Source organism: Ylistrum balloti, unplaced genomic scaffold, assembly GCF_031769215.1.
Source record: "Ylistrum balloti isolate Yb309-2 unplaced genomic scaffold, AGI_CSIRO_Ybal_v1 Utg369862, whole genome shotgun sequence".
Lineage (NCBI taxonomy): Eukaryota > Metazoa > Mollusca > Bivalvia > Pectinida > Pectinidae > Ylistrum > Ylistrum balloti.
Window position 1 is genome coordinate 626,460 of NW_026782009.1, and position 17,870 is coordinate 644,329.

The 17,870-nt window shown below is 36.8% G+C and overlaps 1 protein-coding gene across 1 annotated transcript; it reads right to left on the reverse strand.

Annotated features, from left to right (window-relative positions):
* Positions 1–1,722: 1,722 nt before the first annotated feature.
* LOC132545913 (trichohyalin-like) lies at positions 1,723–14,160 on the reverse strand (the record flags this gene model as incomplete). Its single annotated transcript, XM_060209594.1, has 3 exons — positions 14,129–14,160; positions 3,844–4,090; positions 1,723–2,859 (listed from the first exon to the last, which is right to left on the reverse strand). Coding segments are annotated over exons 1-3 (1,416 nt in total), but the record flags the coding sequence as incomplete, so codon positions are not given.
* Positions 14,161–17,870: the final 3,710 nt, after the last annotated feature.

Sequence of the window (17,870 nt, forward strand, 5' to 3'; positions counted from 1 at the left end):
AACATCTGCAGCTGTATTTCGAGCTTTGAAACAAAGAAATGTTGATAATATATAATTTCTGTTGTTAACACGTGAGATAGCCTGTGTGAAATACATGATGATGTATAAAACAAATCGTTAAATCACCTCCGATCAAACACCGATTATGTGCCCGGAATATACTACCTTTTAGCCAGAGAAATATAGGGATTTAACAATAAATTTAAAACCTTCTCATTCAACCTTCAATAATGTAAAAACAACTGTTTTCTTTTTAAATATCTTTATTAATAATCGTGAAACATATATGATGTATTAAACAATATTATTCTTTATTTTTTTTTAAATATTGTGTATATTCTCACATTCGTCAATAGATAGTGTACACATTAATATATTCTAGCAATACTAAAGTATGGACAAGCTAGTTAATATATCACACTTAGGCCTTTGTACTAGAAATGAAGCTAAATCATAAAATTAATTTTCAAAGCATGTTTATTTCTTATAGCAGAAAATGCAGACATGCCAACCTTGATCGTGGTCCTCCTCAGCGTCCCCACCCTAGCCACACTGTGCTACTCCCTATCAGGCTAAAACGATCATTTCATGTTAAATCACATTATAGCGATGTTCACAGTTCAGTGGCAGAATTTCACGGCCCCCGACGCACTTTAATACCCCTAAACTAGGTAGGACATCCCCACACATCAAAAGCCCCCTCCCTCCTTAATATCCCTTCTTTAACCTACCCCATATGTGTATCAACTCCTCGATCTTAAATGCAAACTCGCCCGCGTTTTCCCATAGAAAAATACATGACGATATCTTTATGCTTGTATCTATATGGAAACTATAGAAATACTATGTTTGACTGCGTCATTTTCAACATGCACGTGCGCTCGTGAGAACAATAATATCTATCACGCATCGACACGTGTTACTATCAAATATACAAAATCATTTTTTAAAATTTGGTCTATATCATATCACATTTTCTTACCGACATTAACAAAGTTGTAAATGTGGTTAGTGTTAGGATTACTTTCCACTGAGATTCGGTAGCTTCAAAATTCTCTCAATGATGTTTGATTTTCAGCTTTGATCATATAAAATATGATAACGTACACTATCTGTTGTTTCTCCATCTGTTATTGTTTCTCCGTCTATTTTTTCCATCTGTTATCATTTCTCTGTTATTGTTTCTTTGTCGTTAGTTCTCTGTCTGTTGTTGTTTGTTTCTCTGTCTGCTGTCTTTCTGTCTTTTGTTGTTTATCTGTCTGTTATTGTTTTTTCTGGTTTTTGTTTTTGTTTTTTGTTTTTGTTGTTGTTTCTTTGCATGTTATTGTTTGTTTCTGTCTTTTGCTGTTTCTCTGTCTGTTTTCTTTCTGTCTTTGGTTGATTCTTCATCTGTAATTGTTTGTTTCTCTGTCTATTGTCTTTCTATCTTTTGTTTATCTGTCTGTTTTTGTTTTTTCTGGTTTTTCGTTGTTGTTGTTTCTTTGGATGTTATTGTTTGTTTCTCTGTTGTCTTCCTGTCTTTTGTTGTTTCTCTGTCTGTTGTCTCTCTGTCTTTTGTTGTTTCGCTGTCTGTTGTCTTTCTGTCTTTTGGTGTTTCTCTGTCTACTATCTCTCTGTCTTTTGTTGTTTCTCTGTCTGTTGTCTCTCTGTGTTTTGTTGTTTCTCTGTCTGTTGTCTCTCTGTGTTTTGTTGTTTCTCTGTCTGTTGTCTCTCTGTCTTTTGTTGTTTCTCTGTCTGTTGTCTTTCTGTCTTTTGTTGTTTCTTTGTCTGTTGTCTTTCTGTCTTTTGTTTTTTCTCTGTCTGTTGTCTCTCTGTCTTTTGTTGTTTCTCTGTCAGTTGTCTTACCGTCTTTTGTTGTTTCCCTGTCTGTTTTCTTTCTGTCTTTTGTTGTTTCGCTGTCTGTTGTCTTTCTGTATTTTGTTGTGTCTCTGTCTGTTGTCTCTCTGTCTTTTGTTGTTTCGCTGTCTGTTGTCTTTCTGTCTTTTGTTGTTCCTTTGTCTGTTGTCTCTCTGTCTTTTGTTGTTTCGCTGTCTGTTGTCTTTCTGTCTTTTGGTGTTTCTCTGTCTGTTGTCTTTCTGTCTTTTGTTGTTTCTCTGTCTGTTGTCTCTCTGTCTTTTGTTGTTTCGCTGTCTGTTGTCTTACCGTCTTTTGTTGTTTCTCTGTCTGCTGTCTCTCTGTCTTTTGTTGTTTCTCTGTCTGTTTTCTTTCTGTCTTTTGTTGTTTATCTGTCTGTTGTCTTACCGTCTTTTGTTGTTTCCCTGTCTGTCGTCTCTCTGTCTTTTGTTGTTTCTCTGTCTGTTGTCTTTCTGTCTTTTGTTGTTTTCCTGTCTGTTGTCTCTCTGCCTTTTGTTGTTTCGCTGTCTGTTGTCTTTCTGTCTTTTGTTGTTTCTCTGTCTGTTGTCTCTCTGTGTTTTGTTGTTTCTCTGTCTGTTGTCTCTCTGTCTTTTGTTGTGTCTCTGTCTGTTGTCTCTCTGTCTTTTGTTGTTTCTCTGTCTGTTGTCTCTCTGTCTTTTGTTGTTTCTCTGTCTGTTGTCTCTCTGTCTTTTGTTGTTTCTCTGTCTGTTGTCTTACCGTCTTTTGTTGTTTCCCTGTCTGTCGTCTCTCTGTCTTTTGTTGTTTCTCTGTCTGTTGTCTTTCTGTCTTTTGTTGTTTCTCTGTCTGTTGTCTCTCTGCCTTTTGTTGTTTCGCTGTCTGTTGTCTTTCTGTCTTTTGTTGTTTCTCTGTCTGTTGTCTTTCTGTCTTTTGTTGTGTCTCTGTCTGTTGTCTCTCTGTCTTTTGTTGTTTCTCTGTCTGTTGTCTCTCTGTCTTTTGCTGTTTCTCTGTTTGTTGTCTTTCTGTCTTTTGTTGTTTCTCCGTTTGCTGTTATTTCTTTTTCTGTTCTTTTTTCTGTCTGTGACAGTTTCGCCGTCTATTCGTGTTTCTTCGTCTGTTTTTCCGTCTGACTGTTTCGCCGTCTATTCGTGTTTCTTCGTCTGTTTTTCCGTCTGACTGTTTCGCCGTCTATTCTTGTTTCTTCGTCTGTTTTTCCATCTGTGACTGTTTCGCCGTCTATTCGTGTTTCTTCGTCTGTTTTTCCATCTGTGATTGTTTCGCCGTCTATTCGTGTTTCTTCGTCTGTTTTTCCATCTGTGATTGTTTCGCCGTCTATTCGTGTTTGTTCGTCTGTTTGTCCGTCTGTGACTGTTTCGCCGTCTATTCGTGTTTCTTCGTCTGTTTTTCCGTCTGACTGTTTCGCCGTCTATTCTTGTTTCTTCGTCTGTTTTTCCATCTGTGACTGTTTCGCCGTCTATTCTTGTTTCTTCGTCTGTTTTTCCATCTGTGACTGTTTCGCCGTCTATTCGTGTTTCTTCGTCTGTTTTTCCGTCTGACTGTTTCGCCGTCTATTCGTGTTTCTTCGTCTGTTTTTCCATCTGTGACTGTTTCGCCGTCTATTCGTGTTTCTTCGTCTGTTTTTCCATCTGTGATTGTTTCGCCGTCTATTCGTGTTTCTTCGTCTGTTTTTCCATCTGTGATTGTTTCGCCGTCTATTCGTGTTTCTTCGTCTGTTTTTCCGTCTGACTGTTTCGCCGTCTATTCTTGTTTCTTCGTCTGTTTTTCCATCTGTGACTGTTTCGCCGTCTATTCGTGTTTCTTCGTCTGTTTTTCCGTCTGACTGTTTCGCCGTCTATTCTTGTTTCTTCGTCTGTTTTTCCATCTGTGACTGTTTCGCCGTCTATTCGTGTTTCTTCGTCTGTTTTTCCATCTGTGATTGTTTCGCCGTCTATTCGTGTTTCTTCGTCTGTTTTTCCATCTGTGATTGTTTCGCCGTCTATTCGTGTTTCTTCGTCTGTTTTTCCGTCTGACTGTTTCGCCGTCTATTCTTGTTTCTTCGTCTGTTTTTCCATCTGTGACTGTTTCGCCGTCTATTCTTGTTTCTTCGTCTGTTTTTCCATCTGTTTCGCCGTCTATTCGTGTTTCTTCGTCTGTTTTTCCATCTGTGATTGTTTCGCCGTCTATTCGTGTTTGTTCGTCTGTTTGTCCGTCTGTGACTGTTTCGCCGTCTTTTCGTGTTTCTTCGTCCGTTTGTCCGTCTGCTACTTCTTTTCTCCGCCTATAACATCAGGCTGCTGAAGTATAAAGAAGGAATTGAATGATCAACGTTTCGAGAAAAGGCATAATATTTATGTATCTGTACGAGTGCGAGGCATGCGTGAAAATTGCCATTATATTTTACTGGAAACTGTTCGAATATATATTAAAATTAATTCATTACATCTACAAATTTATGTAAAGATAAAGTCTCTATGTGAATAAACACAATACCTAGAATCGCTGGCGTCGATTTATCACACCACACGCCTGACAATAAAGCATCGCCATTTTATATGAGTAGATGTACGCTATCTACCATCATGTGTCATGTGGTAAGAATTCAAACAAAAACAGTAGTATTCTTAGTAAAAATGTGCTAAATATATCCACTTATTTTACCCTCGCTACATTTGTAGTTTAACAGAATTGTTTCGAAACAGAGAATAGATACCGAAAATAAATAAGAAAAACACACATCCCTTGATATTCCTTACCTCTAGGACGGTGAAGGTCGTAATACACAATATTACCCACTTTCCTGAACATAAAAACATATTATAAGCAATACATCACCAAACATCTGCATGGAAAAGGAAAACTATATTTTTGTATAATTTAAATGTTTCTTATCTTCATATGTTGTTTTATCGACTCTCTCTGTAAGGGGTACATAGCGCTTATCGTGGTTTTAGTTTATTTCAAAAGACCAAATAAAAAGGAGAAATAATAAAACATGTTTTACAATTACTGAGATGAAAGGAACTGTAGCGTTAAATAAGATATACATTGAAGTTTTCCAGTATTTTGCATGATAACTGTCAAGAAAAAATAGTATGTTGATATTTCATGCATTATTAAAATTCATAGTTATAATATACAAAAACTGCTACTACACCATTCATAAAGTTTTGATTTAACACGGCTGATAAACGCACCCCATCCCGTCACAGATGAAAGACGTGCAATCGGCAGTTCGCGATACCGGGTGTACCGACGGTAAGTCGCTGTAAGTCTAGTCAGGTTCACACATCAGCCATGTATCATATACATCCCCATGGCTGAGGTTAATCTTAAGTTGCGCTGAGACAAGTAAGGTAGTCTATTCTATGCACATTAATATTATATCTATATAAAAAATGTGGTTAGGGTAAAGCTGTTTTAACGGAAAATCCGGAGGAAACTGAGACTAACATGTTATGTGTTAACCTGTTCTGAACTAGGATCCCCCTCAGCCGTGGGACAATATCGGGGCTAATCTCCGTACACATTAATCTCCCGTGACCGACAAGATATTTGAGTAGATATTCACAGTAATAAGTCTCCGGTAAAATCAACAATCAATTATATCTTCGGGGGTGACCAAAGGGCCTGTCGTGTGATGTGTCGGCATAAACACAGGTCATTAGCAAGGACTAAGTGTAAACCAAGTATCAAAGGAGAGACCAAAATATACTATAGACAATAACAAATGGAAAGACAATGATATCAATTAATTCTCGATTGGTAAAATATTTTTTTTTTTACTTGAAAGAAAGTTATACATGATTGAACCTAGGTATAAATGATTTTTCCTTTGATAACAGTGTATGTTATTATATATAACAATCTGAGACGTAAAACGTGAGAGCAATGACGGACGTTTAAGTACCGAACATCTACCCAAAGACTCTCCACATTCCATCTGACAATCTGTTAGATATATATATCTGTTTCTCTATTTCAATAAACAACCTACTTTATGTATTTCATTATTTTATGGTACAATTTTTTAAATAAAACAATTCTCAGATTTGCAATTACATTCAGGTAATCCTGTCTCATCATCATTATTTCTATACTAATTTTACATCGTAAAGTTAGATGAACCGTTTGTTAAACATTGGAATATTTTGAACAGCGTTATTGTTATGAATATGATGTAAATGAAATAAATCACTTAAAATGATATATTCCGCCAGCCCTCACATATTTGTGTATTCCTAATTTGGTATTCGTTTTTGACTCCTTTGGACTATCACCTTTGATATTTTAAGAGTGGATATCGTACGTATAATGAAATGGCTGAAAACGTGCTTGGTTCTCACGCAGTCCAATTTAATCATAATACCGTAATTATGTTGAAAATAATTAATTTTATTAATTATAAGATTAGTTTAACTACCAATCACTAGTTTGGCATTTATTTTTTTTCCAATTTCGAGTTTTCTTTTTCTTAGCTGCTGCCTAGGTTTATACATACTGTAGATACAAATGGAAACGTGTTGACTTCACAAATCTTGCAATATATGCGATATGTGATCAGGCATGGTGTTCTTATCACCTTACAAACTAAAAGATATTGACCACTGGTCAGAAGCATGATAATAGTGTCTTAATCTTCACCGATAACAAATTTTCCACATTTGAAAACCGACTAGTTATTACTGTTCAGCGTGAGTTAATTCGTACCCGGTAGACAGCCCTGAATGCAAAATTTATTGCAGAGCAGGTTCCATTCTTTTTTGGTTTGTGTTTTTGTTTTCATTATTTAATGTGATACACACACCCAATGATAACCTATAACACTGAAGGTTCGCTCCTTTACACAGTAGTAAACAAATCTTATCAATTTTTATATTAACGGACACTCGTGTGAAACCATGGGATGGGTATATTGTCACATGTAGAGTGTAACCAAACCAGGAACCAAAAAATAACTTTATGAATTGATCTTTGTAATAATAAAGAAAGCATGAGATCCATGCTGAGAACTGACAGGTAAATTGTAAAAAAAATTACAGGTACTTTACATCTCCGTGTTGCAATGTTTGTAGAATTTATTGCAAGATCATAACATCAGTTGGTCATGTGACCTCTGTAAGTCAAGAATGTTATCATGACAACATTGCCGAGGAAAGTGAAAACATCTTTTAATTTCGCACATATTTGCTAGTAAAATGCAAATAAAAACAACAACAGTTTTAGCGTTATGATCCTACAACACATATTTCCATCGCTGACAAGCTATCATAATCTCAAGGAACCTGAAAAGGGCCATAACGCCATGCGCTAAAGCATCAATTTAACATCAAATAAGTATTTGTCAAAACGACAGATGATTGGAGAGAGAACATGAACATGTGCTGGATAAACGTTGATTCTTCGTATTAACAGTATAACACAAGTAATTAATGATACGATATAAACAATCCAGGTTCAACTTCAATTTTAAATGATAAAAAGTTATATCTCTCTTCCAAACACAGGTGTTTTGCTAGTTTTACCAAATGCTTGTGAGTAAATTCACTGCAATCCAACTATGATGTAGACAATACAAATATTAACCAACTAGGATAAACGCACGCGTAGCAATGGACATGCGAGGAGATTTTAGTGGTAGGAAGCCTAGTCTGAGGGACCTGCCAGGGCGATTTTATACACACATCGCACACGTGCACCTGTGGCATGTTTACACAGACAATATCACTCCAAGCAATAAAACAGGTATTCAACCATCACAGTCGCCTGCATGCGTGACAAAAGTTTACATTTCATTAAAATGATATATTTCGGAAAATGTCTGTTAAACCTACTTCAGCTAAAACAAAGGTATTTTGTGGCGCCAAGACAGTTTGTGTTACTTAGTATTGAAAAAGCTACGGTAGACTGTATGTTCCACTAAATGTGATGTTCTCTGTATAAATTTGGCATACTTTATCGTTTGTATATTGTCGTAAATCTGCCATTACTAGATACAAAAATTGCAATTGATTTTAAACATTTTTTATCTTCAAACATAATAAAATACAGTTGTGCCGCTCATTAAAACTTTTCCAAACCTGGAAATAAAGATGAAACAAAGGTAAAAAATGTACCGAAGCGTCAACAAACAAAATGATTGCACAGCACCAACACTTAATGAAAATGCTAGATAAACATTCGATGATAGCATGTGCCCATTATATATAAATAAAACATTTAAAATGTGCTTAAAACATGTCTTTAACATTATGTATCTTATATAATACAACGAACACATATTACATATATGTTTGTGTCAAAAAGATGACATTTAATGAAAGCAGCTTAGGAAACAATGATATCATAAACAAACAATACATTCTCTTACCTAATGGATATAAAATGGCACAATGTATAGATCATTTCAAAGTATAAAATTGATGCCATTTTCCAACGCCATGCATATTTATGAACCGATTTATCTTACAAAATGTACGGTAGCATTAAGAAGCTGTAATTACAACAATCCTGTTAATCAAATAAAAATTTGAAGTGTACGGTACGTCAAAACCAGGAAAATTTCAATCAAACCACTTACCAATATGCCACCAAATATACAAGTTTGATTAACAATTCAAATGAAAAACATCCGATGACAAGTAGCAGTTTTCACGGTTTAATTGATGTACGAAAACGTTTACGTACTAGGTGATGATTAATTGCCTTGAGTAATACAAACTCGGAAATAAACATTAATTTCATGATTGTTAATTCATAATCTGAATCATTAGGCGTTACTGTATATTATTCATTATAATGATTAAATACAACAACATCAACAAATAGGAACTATTGACTAAGCACTGATCATGCCCAAGTATAGCAATCTGAACGAAGAAATGAATCATTTATATTTAAAGCATTGTGTTTAAAAAAATGAATATCAAATCGCTGGGTCTGTTGATTTCTCTTCTAAACCAATATAAAAACTTCTTAAAACTTCTTATTCTAATTCTTTGTCAGTCCGAATGCATCTTTTATCAGAACATTTTATCTTTCGACACATATATTATCATCAAAAGACAACAAGTAAATATTAATATGTCAACATAATCATTATCCAGATTCAAAGTCAATTAAACTAGGGGGATAGGAAGAAAAGAAAGATTTACTGGGAGACGCATGAAAAATGTTCAAGGAGAATAAGACCAGATGTTTCGGAAGAGTAAACTTTTCTGCTTCATCGACGACATCCGTCATGTAAACCTGGGTCAAACCAAGTAAGAAATGTCACATTCTCAAATGGGAACAATGTATACACCAACAGAATCAACAGGCAAACAAACGAGCATCAAACACATCTAGCTTCAACCAACAAAGAAATAAAATATTGCTTAAGGAGATCGCTATGACATTACGAGAAAGAGAAATTTTTCATGTTCAGGAGGAGGCGAACAATTGTATGATTCAGTTTAAATCATTGGTTTGCTCTACTGTACCTAATTCCTGATTTATATTGAAAGTTCCTGTTCACTTGTATGTCATTTTTTCAATCTTGAAATCGCAGGTTGTGTAGCTTTTCCGTAGTCTGCATGTTACGTTTTAATAAATCCACATAATGGCATGGTTCATAATATACTCATTTTTTAAGTTTCTTTTGAAATTATTCAAATGAATGATCATTGTTGTCCTACTGTAGGTAAATGTCAAGGTGTTTGATGGTGAGGGGAACATTGTTGTCATAGTGTAGGTAAATGTCAAGGTGTTTGATGGTTAGGGGACCATTGTTGTCATACTGTAGGTAAATGTCAAGGTGTTTGATGGTGAGGGGACCATGCTTGTCACACTGTAGGTAAATGTCAAGGTGTTTGATGGTGAGGGGAACATTGTTGTCATAGTGTAGGTAAATGTCAAGGTGTTTGATGGTTAGAGGACCATTGTTTTCATACTGTAGGTAAATGTCAAGGTGTTTGATGGTTAGGGGACCATGCTTGTCACACTGTAGGTAAATGTCAAGGTGTTTGATGGTGAGGGGAACATTGTTGTCATAGTGTAGGTAAATGTCAAGGTGTTTGATGGTTAGGGGAACATTGTTGTCCTACTGTAGGTAAATGTCAAGGTGTTTGATGGTTAGGGGAACATTGTTGTCATAGTGTAGGTAAATGTCAAGGTGTTTGATGGTTAGGGGAACATTGTTGTCATACTGTAGGTAAATGTCAAGGTGTTTGATGGTGAGGGGACCATGCTTGTCACACTGTAGGTAAATGTCAAGGTGTTTGATGGTGAGGGGAACATTGTTGTCATAGTGTAGGTAAATGTCAAGGTGTTTGATGGTGAGGGAACATTGTTGTCACACTGTAGGTAAATGTCAAGGTGTTTGATGGTTAGGGGAACATTGTTGTCATAGTGTAGGTAAATGTCAAGGTGTTTGATGGTGAGGGGAACATTGTTGTCACACTGTAGGTAAATGTCAAGGTGTTTGATGGTTAGGGGAACATTGTTGTCATAGTGTAGGTAAATGTCAAGGTGTTTGATGGTTAGGGGAACATTGTTGTCACACTGTAGGTAAATGTCAAGGTGTTTGATGGTGAGGGTAACATTGTTGTCATAGTGTAGGTAAATGTCAAGGTGTTTGATGGTGAGGGGAACATTGTTGTCACACTGTAGGTAAATGTCAAGGTGTTTGATGGTGAGGGGAACATTGTTGTCCTACTGTAGGTAAATGTCAAGGTGTTTGATGGTTAGAGGACCATTGTTGTCACACTGTAGGTAAATGTCAAGGTGTTTGATGGTGAGGGGACCATTGTTGTCATACTGTAGGTAAATGTCAAGGTGTTTGATGGTGAGGGGAACATTGTTGTCATAGTGTAGGTAAATGTCAAGGTGTTTGATGGTTAGGGGAACATTGTTGTCATAGTGTAGGTAAATGTCAAGGTGTTTGATGGTGAGGGGAACATTGTTGTCATACTGTAGGTAAATGTCAAGGTGTTTGATGTCATTGTTGTCCTACTGTAGGTAAATGTCAAGGTGTTTGATGGTGAGGGGAACATTGTTGTCATAGTGTAGGTAAATGTCAAGGTGTTTGATGGTTAGGGGACCATTGTTGTCATACTGTAGGTAAATGTCAAGGTGTTTGATGGTGAGGGGACCATGCTTGTCACACTGTAGGTAAATGTCAAGGTGTTTGATGGTGAGGGGAACATTGTTGTCATAGTGTAGGTAAATGTCAAGGTGTTTGATGGTTAGGGGACCATTGTTGTCATAGTGTAGGTAAATGCAAGGTGTTTGATGGTGTCCTACTGTAGGTAAATGGACCATTGTTGTCATAGTGTAGGTAAATGTCAAGGCGTTTGATGGTGAGGGAACATTGTTGTCACACTGTAGGTAAATGTCAAGGTGTTTGATGGTTAGAGGACCATTGTTTTCATACTGTAGGTAAATGTCAAGGTGTTTGGTGGTTAGGGGAACATTGTTGTCCTACTGTAGGTAAATGTCAAGGTGTTTGATGGTTAGGGGAACATTGTTGTCATAGTGTAGGTAAATGTCAAGGTGTTTGATGGTTAGGGGAACATTGTTGTCATACTGTAGGTAAATGTCAAGGTGTTTGATGGTGAGGGGACCATGCTTGTCACACTGTAGGTAAATGTCAAGGTGTTTGATGGTGAGGGGAACATTGTTGTCATAGTGTAGGTAAATGTCAAGGTGTTTGATGGTGAGGGAACATTGTTGTCACACTGTAGGTAAATGTCAAGGTGTTTGATGGTTAGGGGAACATTGTTGTCATAGTGTAGGTAAATGTCAAGGTGTTTGATGGTGAGGGGAACATTGTTGTCACACTGTAGGTAAATGTCAAGGTGTTTGATGGTTAGGGGAACATTGTTGTCATAGTGTAGGTAAATGTCAAGGTGTTTGATGAACATTGTTGTCACACTGTAGGTAAATGTCAAGGTGTTTGATGGTGAGGGGAACATTGTTGTCATAGTGTAGGTAAATGTCAAGGTGTTTGATGGTGAGGGGAACATTGTTGTCACACTGTAGGTAAATGTCAAGGTGTTTGATGGTGAGGGGAACATTGTTGTCCTACTGTAGGTAAATGTCAAGGTGTTTGATGGTTAGAGGACCATTGTTGTCACACTGTAGGTAAATGTCAAGGTGTTTGATGGTTAGGGGAACATTATTGTCATACCGTAGGTAAATGTCAAGGTGTTTGATGGTGAGGGGAACATTGTTGTCATAGTGTAGGTAAATGTCAAGGTGTTTGATGGTTAGGGGACCATTGTTGTCATAGTGTAGGTAAATGTCAAGGTGTTTGATGGTGAGGGGAACATTGTTGTCATACTGTAGGTAAATGTCAAGGTGTTTGATGGTGAGGGAACATTATTGTCATAGTGTAGGTAAATGTCAAGGTGTTTGATGGTGAAGGAACATTGTTGTCCTACTGTAGGTAAATGTCAAGGTGTTTGATGGTGAGGGAACATTGTTGTCACACTGTAGGTAAATGTCAAGGTGTTTGATGGTGAGGGAACATTATTGTCATACCGTAGGTAAATGTCAAGGTGTTTGATGGTGAGGGAACATTGTTGTCCTACTGTAGGTAAATGTCAAGGTGTTTGATGGTGAGGGAACATTGTTGTCATAGTGTAGGTAAATGTCAAGGTGTTTGGTGGTAAGGGGAACATTGTTGTCATAGTGTAGGTAAATGTCAAGGTGTTTGATGGTGAGGGAACATTATTGTCATAGTGTAGGTAAATGTCAAGGTGTTTGATGGTGAGGGGAACATTGTTGTCATAGTGTAGGTAAATGTCAAGGTGTTTGATGGTTAGGGGACCATTGTTGTCATAGTGTAGGTAAATGTCAAGGTGTTTGATGGTGAGGGGAACATTGTTGTCATACTGTAGGTAAATGTCAAGGTGTTTGATGGTGAGGGGAACATTGTTGTCCTACTGTAGGTAAATGTCAAGGTGTTTGATGGTGAGGGGAACATTGTTGTCATAGTGTAGGTAAATGTCAAGGTGTTTGATGGTTAGGGGACCATTGTTGTCATAGTGTAGGTAAATGTCAAGGTGTTTGATGGTGAGGGGACCATGCTTGTCCTACTGTAGGTAAATGTCAAGGTGTTTGATGGTTAGAGGACCATTGTTGTCATAGTGTAGGTAAATGTCAAGGCGTTTGATGGTGAGGGAACATTGTTGTCACACTGTAGGTAAATGTCAAGGTGTTTGATGGTGAAGGAACATTGTTGTCCTACTGTAGGTAAATGTCAAGGTGTTTGATGGTTAGGGGAACATTGTTGTCATAGTGTAGGTAAATGTCAAGGTGTTTGATGGTGAGGGAACATTATTGTCATAGTGTAGGTAAATGTCAAGGTGTTTGATGGTGAAGGAACGTTGTTGTCCTACTGTAGGTAAATGTCAAGGTGTTTGATGGTGAGGGAACATTGTTGTCACACTGTAGGTAAATGTCAAGGTGTTTGATGGTGAGGGAACATTATTGTCATACCGTAGGTAAATGTCAAGGTGTTTGATGGTGAGGGAACATTGTTGTCCTACTGTAGGTAAATGTCAAGGTGTGTGATGGTGAAGGAACATTGTTGTCCTACTGTAGGTAAATGTCAAGGTGTTTGATGGTTAGGGGAACATTGTTGTCATAGTGTAGGTAAATGTCAAGGTGTTTGATGGTGAGGGAACATTATTGTCATAGTGTAGGTAAATGTCAAGGTGTTTGATGGTGAAGGAACGTTGTTGTCCTACTGTAGGTAAATGTCAAGGTGTTTGATGGTGAGGGAACATTGTTGTCACACTGTAGGTAAATGTCAAGGTGTTTGATGGTGAGGGAACATTATTGTCATACCGTAGGTAAATGTCAAGGTGTTTGATGGTGAGGGAACATTGTTGTCCTACTGTAGGTAAATGTCAAGGTGTTTGATGGTGAGGGAACATTGTTGTCATAGTGTAGGTAAATGTCAAGGTGTTTGGTGGTAAGGGGAACATTGTTGTCATAGTGTAGGTAAATGTCAAGGTGTTTGATGGTGAGGGAACATTATTGTCATAGTGTAGGTAAATGTCAAGGTGTTTGATGGTGAGGGAACATTATTGTCATAGTGTAGGTAAATGTCAAGGTGTTTGATGGTGAGGGAACATTGTTGTCATAGTGTAGGTAAATGTCAAGGTGTTTGATGGTGAAGGGAACATTGTTGTCACACTGTAGGTAAATGTCAAGGTGTTTGATGGTGAGGGGAACATTTTTGCTATGCTATTGATAAAAGTTGGTATTGAGGTAGGTCATTTTGGTTATTTCCACATAATGACTTTTCAATAACTGTTTTAATCTGCCATACCTGTTTGCCAGTGGTCGAAGGGGGATAATCATGTTTGCTTGATGTTATGCAGAAGGAAACGTAGGTTTCCCCATGGTTGATAGAGTTTTAGAAATATTTTATCAACGCCCGAAAGGTTAATGAGAGTCTCCATAGATTCCAGTGTTAACCCCTAATTACGAATAGGTAGGAGTTAAACCGCTATTAAGTAAACAACAGATATGGACTAGGTATGATTTTATGCCCTACCCATATGAATAATGCGTTATGACATAATCATAGTACATCGTGCATTTTCCTTACGATGACGTCAATGAGACTTGATGATAAACTCAAGAATAGCTAAATGACGTTCTAAGCTAGTTGAATAAGCATGATATTTGTCGTTACTGCTGTACGTTGTTAATTAAGGCATGCTGGTAATTAAGTTGGAGGTATGACGTGTGTGCAGAAACGAAACGCGATAAGGGAAATAACTCCTAAAGGTTTATATGCCCTAATGCAGGATACCAAAACATGTTTGTTTTAACAATATCTGTATTTATCAAGTGTTATATGATTTTATCTTTATTACATAAGAAAGCGTATTCCGGCCACGTTTATTTTATTTCATCTCGAAATTTCGAGATAGCAACTCGAAATTTTGAGTTATTAACTCGAAATTTCCAGTTAATAATCCGAAATTTTTAGATATTAACCCGAAATTTCGAGATAGCAAAGCGAAATTTCGACTTACTAACTCAAAATTTCGGATTACTTACTCGAAATCTCGAGTTACTGACTCAAATTTCGGGTTGCTATTTCGAAATTTCGGATTACTAACTCAAAATTTCGGATTACTTACTCGAAATTTCGAGTTACTATCTCGTAATTTTGAGTTAAAATAAAAGACAACTTGGCCGGAATACGATTCGGTAATTACACGATTTTTATTGGTGTATTCTATTTAAGAGATAAATTCTTCTTAACATAGTACGCTAAGAGTTTATGTACCAAAAATAACAATATCCACAATAAGGGTTGCTTTTACACCAAATTGTTAAAACATTCAGTTTAGGTTATACTCGAATATAACAAGTAGCCAATACATAACAATATTAATGTACAGAAAAAAACCTTTATGTTATATATTTCACACTTACATCTTCTATTACGTTAAAAGCACACTTTTAAGCAATCTCTTGATACCGATTTATCTGTGTGTTACCTATGTCAAAATTGCATGACCAGTGATAGTAAGTATACGTTTATTGTATTTTTCTATTAATAATGTATGAAAACCAAAGTTTGTTAAATCACATTTTCGCCTTTGAAGTCTGAGAGAAGAATGTGTTAATACATTATGACCATATTGTGAGATAGTAGGACTGGGCTCAATTACCATTTTCGGCCTGTATCTAATCGATGAAATAGACGACAAATCGTTCCCATCAGGAGAGTAATGATTAGAACGATCGTGTTCTTCAGGGGTATAGCAATGTTAACCCTGTAATTATTGCGCCTCAGGGACAGATATGTGTTATCCACCTAATGATGGCGTTTCGGGGACAAATTTATGTAAACCCGTATTGATTGCGCCTCAGGAACAGATATATGTTAACCCGTATTGATTGCGCCTCAGGGACAGATTTATGTTAACCCCGTAATGATTGCGCCTCAGGGACAGATACATTTTAACCCCGTAATGATTGCGCCTCAGGGACAGATATGTGTTATCCACCTAATGATGGCGTTTCGGGGACAAATTTATGTAAACCCGTATTGATTGCGCCTCAGGAACAGATATATGTTAACCCCGTAATGATTGCGCCTCAGGGACAGATTTATGTTAACCCGTATTGATTGCGCCTCAAGGACAGATATATGTTAACCCCGTAATGATTGCGCCTCAGGGACAGATATATGTTAACCCCGTAATGATTGCGCCTCAGGGACAGATATATGTTATCCACGTAATGATGGCGTTTCGGGAACATATTTATGTCAACCCCGTAATTATTGTCAACTGTTTCGTTTTGAACGTGACTGCTGTTAAGACATTCCTTACCTGAAGATAAAAACACAGAATACCATGTCAGTACTAGATTTCGATACTGCACACCTCCGGTCTTGGTGTAACCGGTCTATTTGCCTGTACAGCTATAAAAGTCGAAAGCAACCAGTCCTCCGTTAAAAATCAATCATCGACGGTGATAGAGACATCTTAAAAGCTTTATCTCTCAGCTGTGGGTTCCTGTTTGTCAGAACCTGAAACTTATTGTTCAAATAACCAGCACTCCTTTGAATCTATTGTAATTTATACTTCAGTGTAATTAACCTGGTTATACAAGGGCAAGGCTAAATAAATATTAGATACCTGTACGTGCAACCCAACCCTCCCTAGGAATGAACCTACTATACAAGGCCAAGGCTAAATAAAATATTGGATACCTGTACGTGAAAACTATTTCTCAATAGAAATGAACCTGATTTTACAAAGCGAAAGCTAAGAAATTATTGGAAACATGTACCTTCAACAACCCCTTTCTTTGTGACGCAAAACACAAATGGCCAACTTAGGCAGACAAGAAATGAAAGTTAAACGTTGACGAAAAACTACATCACCACAAGAAAAGACACACTTCGGTAAGTAGGGTAAGTAGGTGATAGACTTCCTCGCACGGCCAGAGCATATAATGGTGATTTACTGAAGTTCTATACAACGGGAAAATATCGACATGATAATAATACAGTTTGAACTTTCCAAACTGCTGAAATTTGGACAACATGTCAACAAATGAAATATTTATGCGGAGAACCCTGAAAATAGTACAATTAGAAGGAGATAATATCCGCTAATGGACATCTTTACTTATTCATGAAAATTTGCTAACTAGGAATAACCTGGCACACGAACGAGCACCAAACACGTCGGAAAGAATATGGAAACAGAATATTTCTTAATGAGAATCTTCATTACAAAGCATCTCTTGAATTCGTTATCAGATGCGACTTCTAAAACTTAAATTGAGACAAGAGGTATGATACTATCTAAAAACGGAAAACCGTGCACAGTTTCACAAATTATGTGAGATGTGCACCGATGATTATGTGGAGGTTTTACGATTATATATTATAATTATCGGAGTGGGAAATATTCCTCGTGTGATATAAAGCTGCACGTGTTTGATGCTCACTAGTTTGCCTGTTGGATCCGTGGTTGTATACCTTGTTCTCATTTGCGAATGTTCCATTACTTACTTAGATTGACCAAGATGTACCTGGCGGATATTATCAATGAAGACGAAAACTCTTCCTGAGCACCTGGTCTTATTCTCCTACTTTTCCCGCTATATGATGTTTTACTTGAACCAATTCTCTTTGTTGTTTTTCCTGTTATCCTTTGGGTGAACAATAGTTACAATGACATAAACAACACCAAAAATATGTTGATAAATAAAAGTAATAATACCATTTTAAATCTGAAACATGTTATTTAAAATCAATTTTTTTATGATAATATAGACATAGAGCGACAAATGTATTGAACGGTTATATAAATCTATCGTTGTTAAAACCAATAAGCATTACATAAGCTTGTAATCATGACTGATTCAATTAATTAGTATATACGGTACGGTGTTAAACGCTGTGTCCATTTGAAACAAGTTGTATTTAATCGATTCGATAAATAATTATGATTGAAGTTGATAATGGAAGAGTGATAGACTATATATATATGACCTCATGGATACCAACTTTTCCTCAGGGCTATACGGTCTCA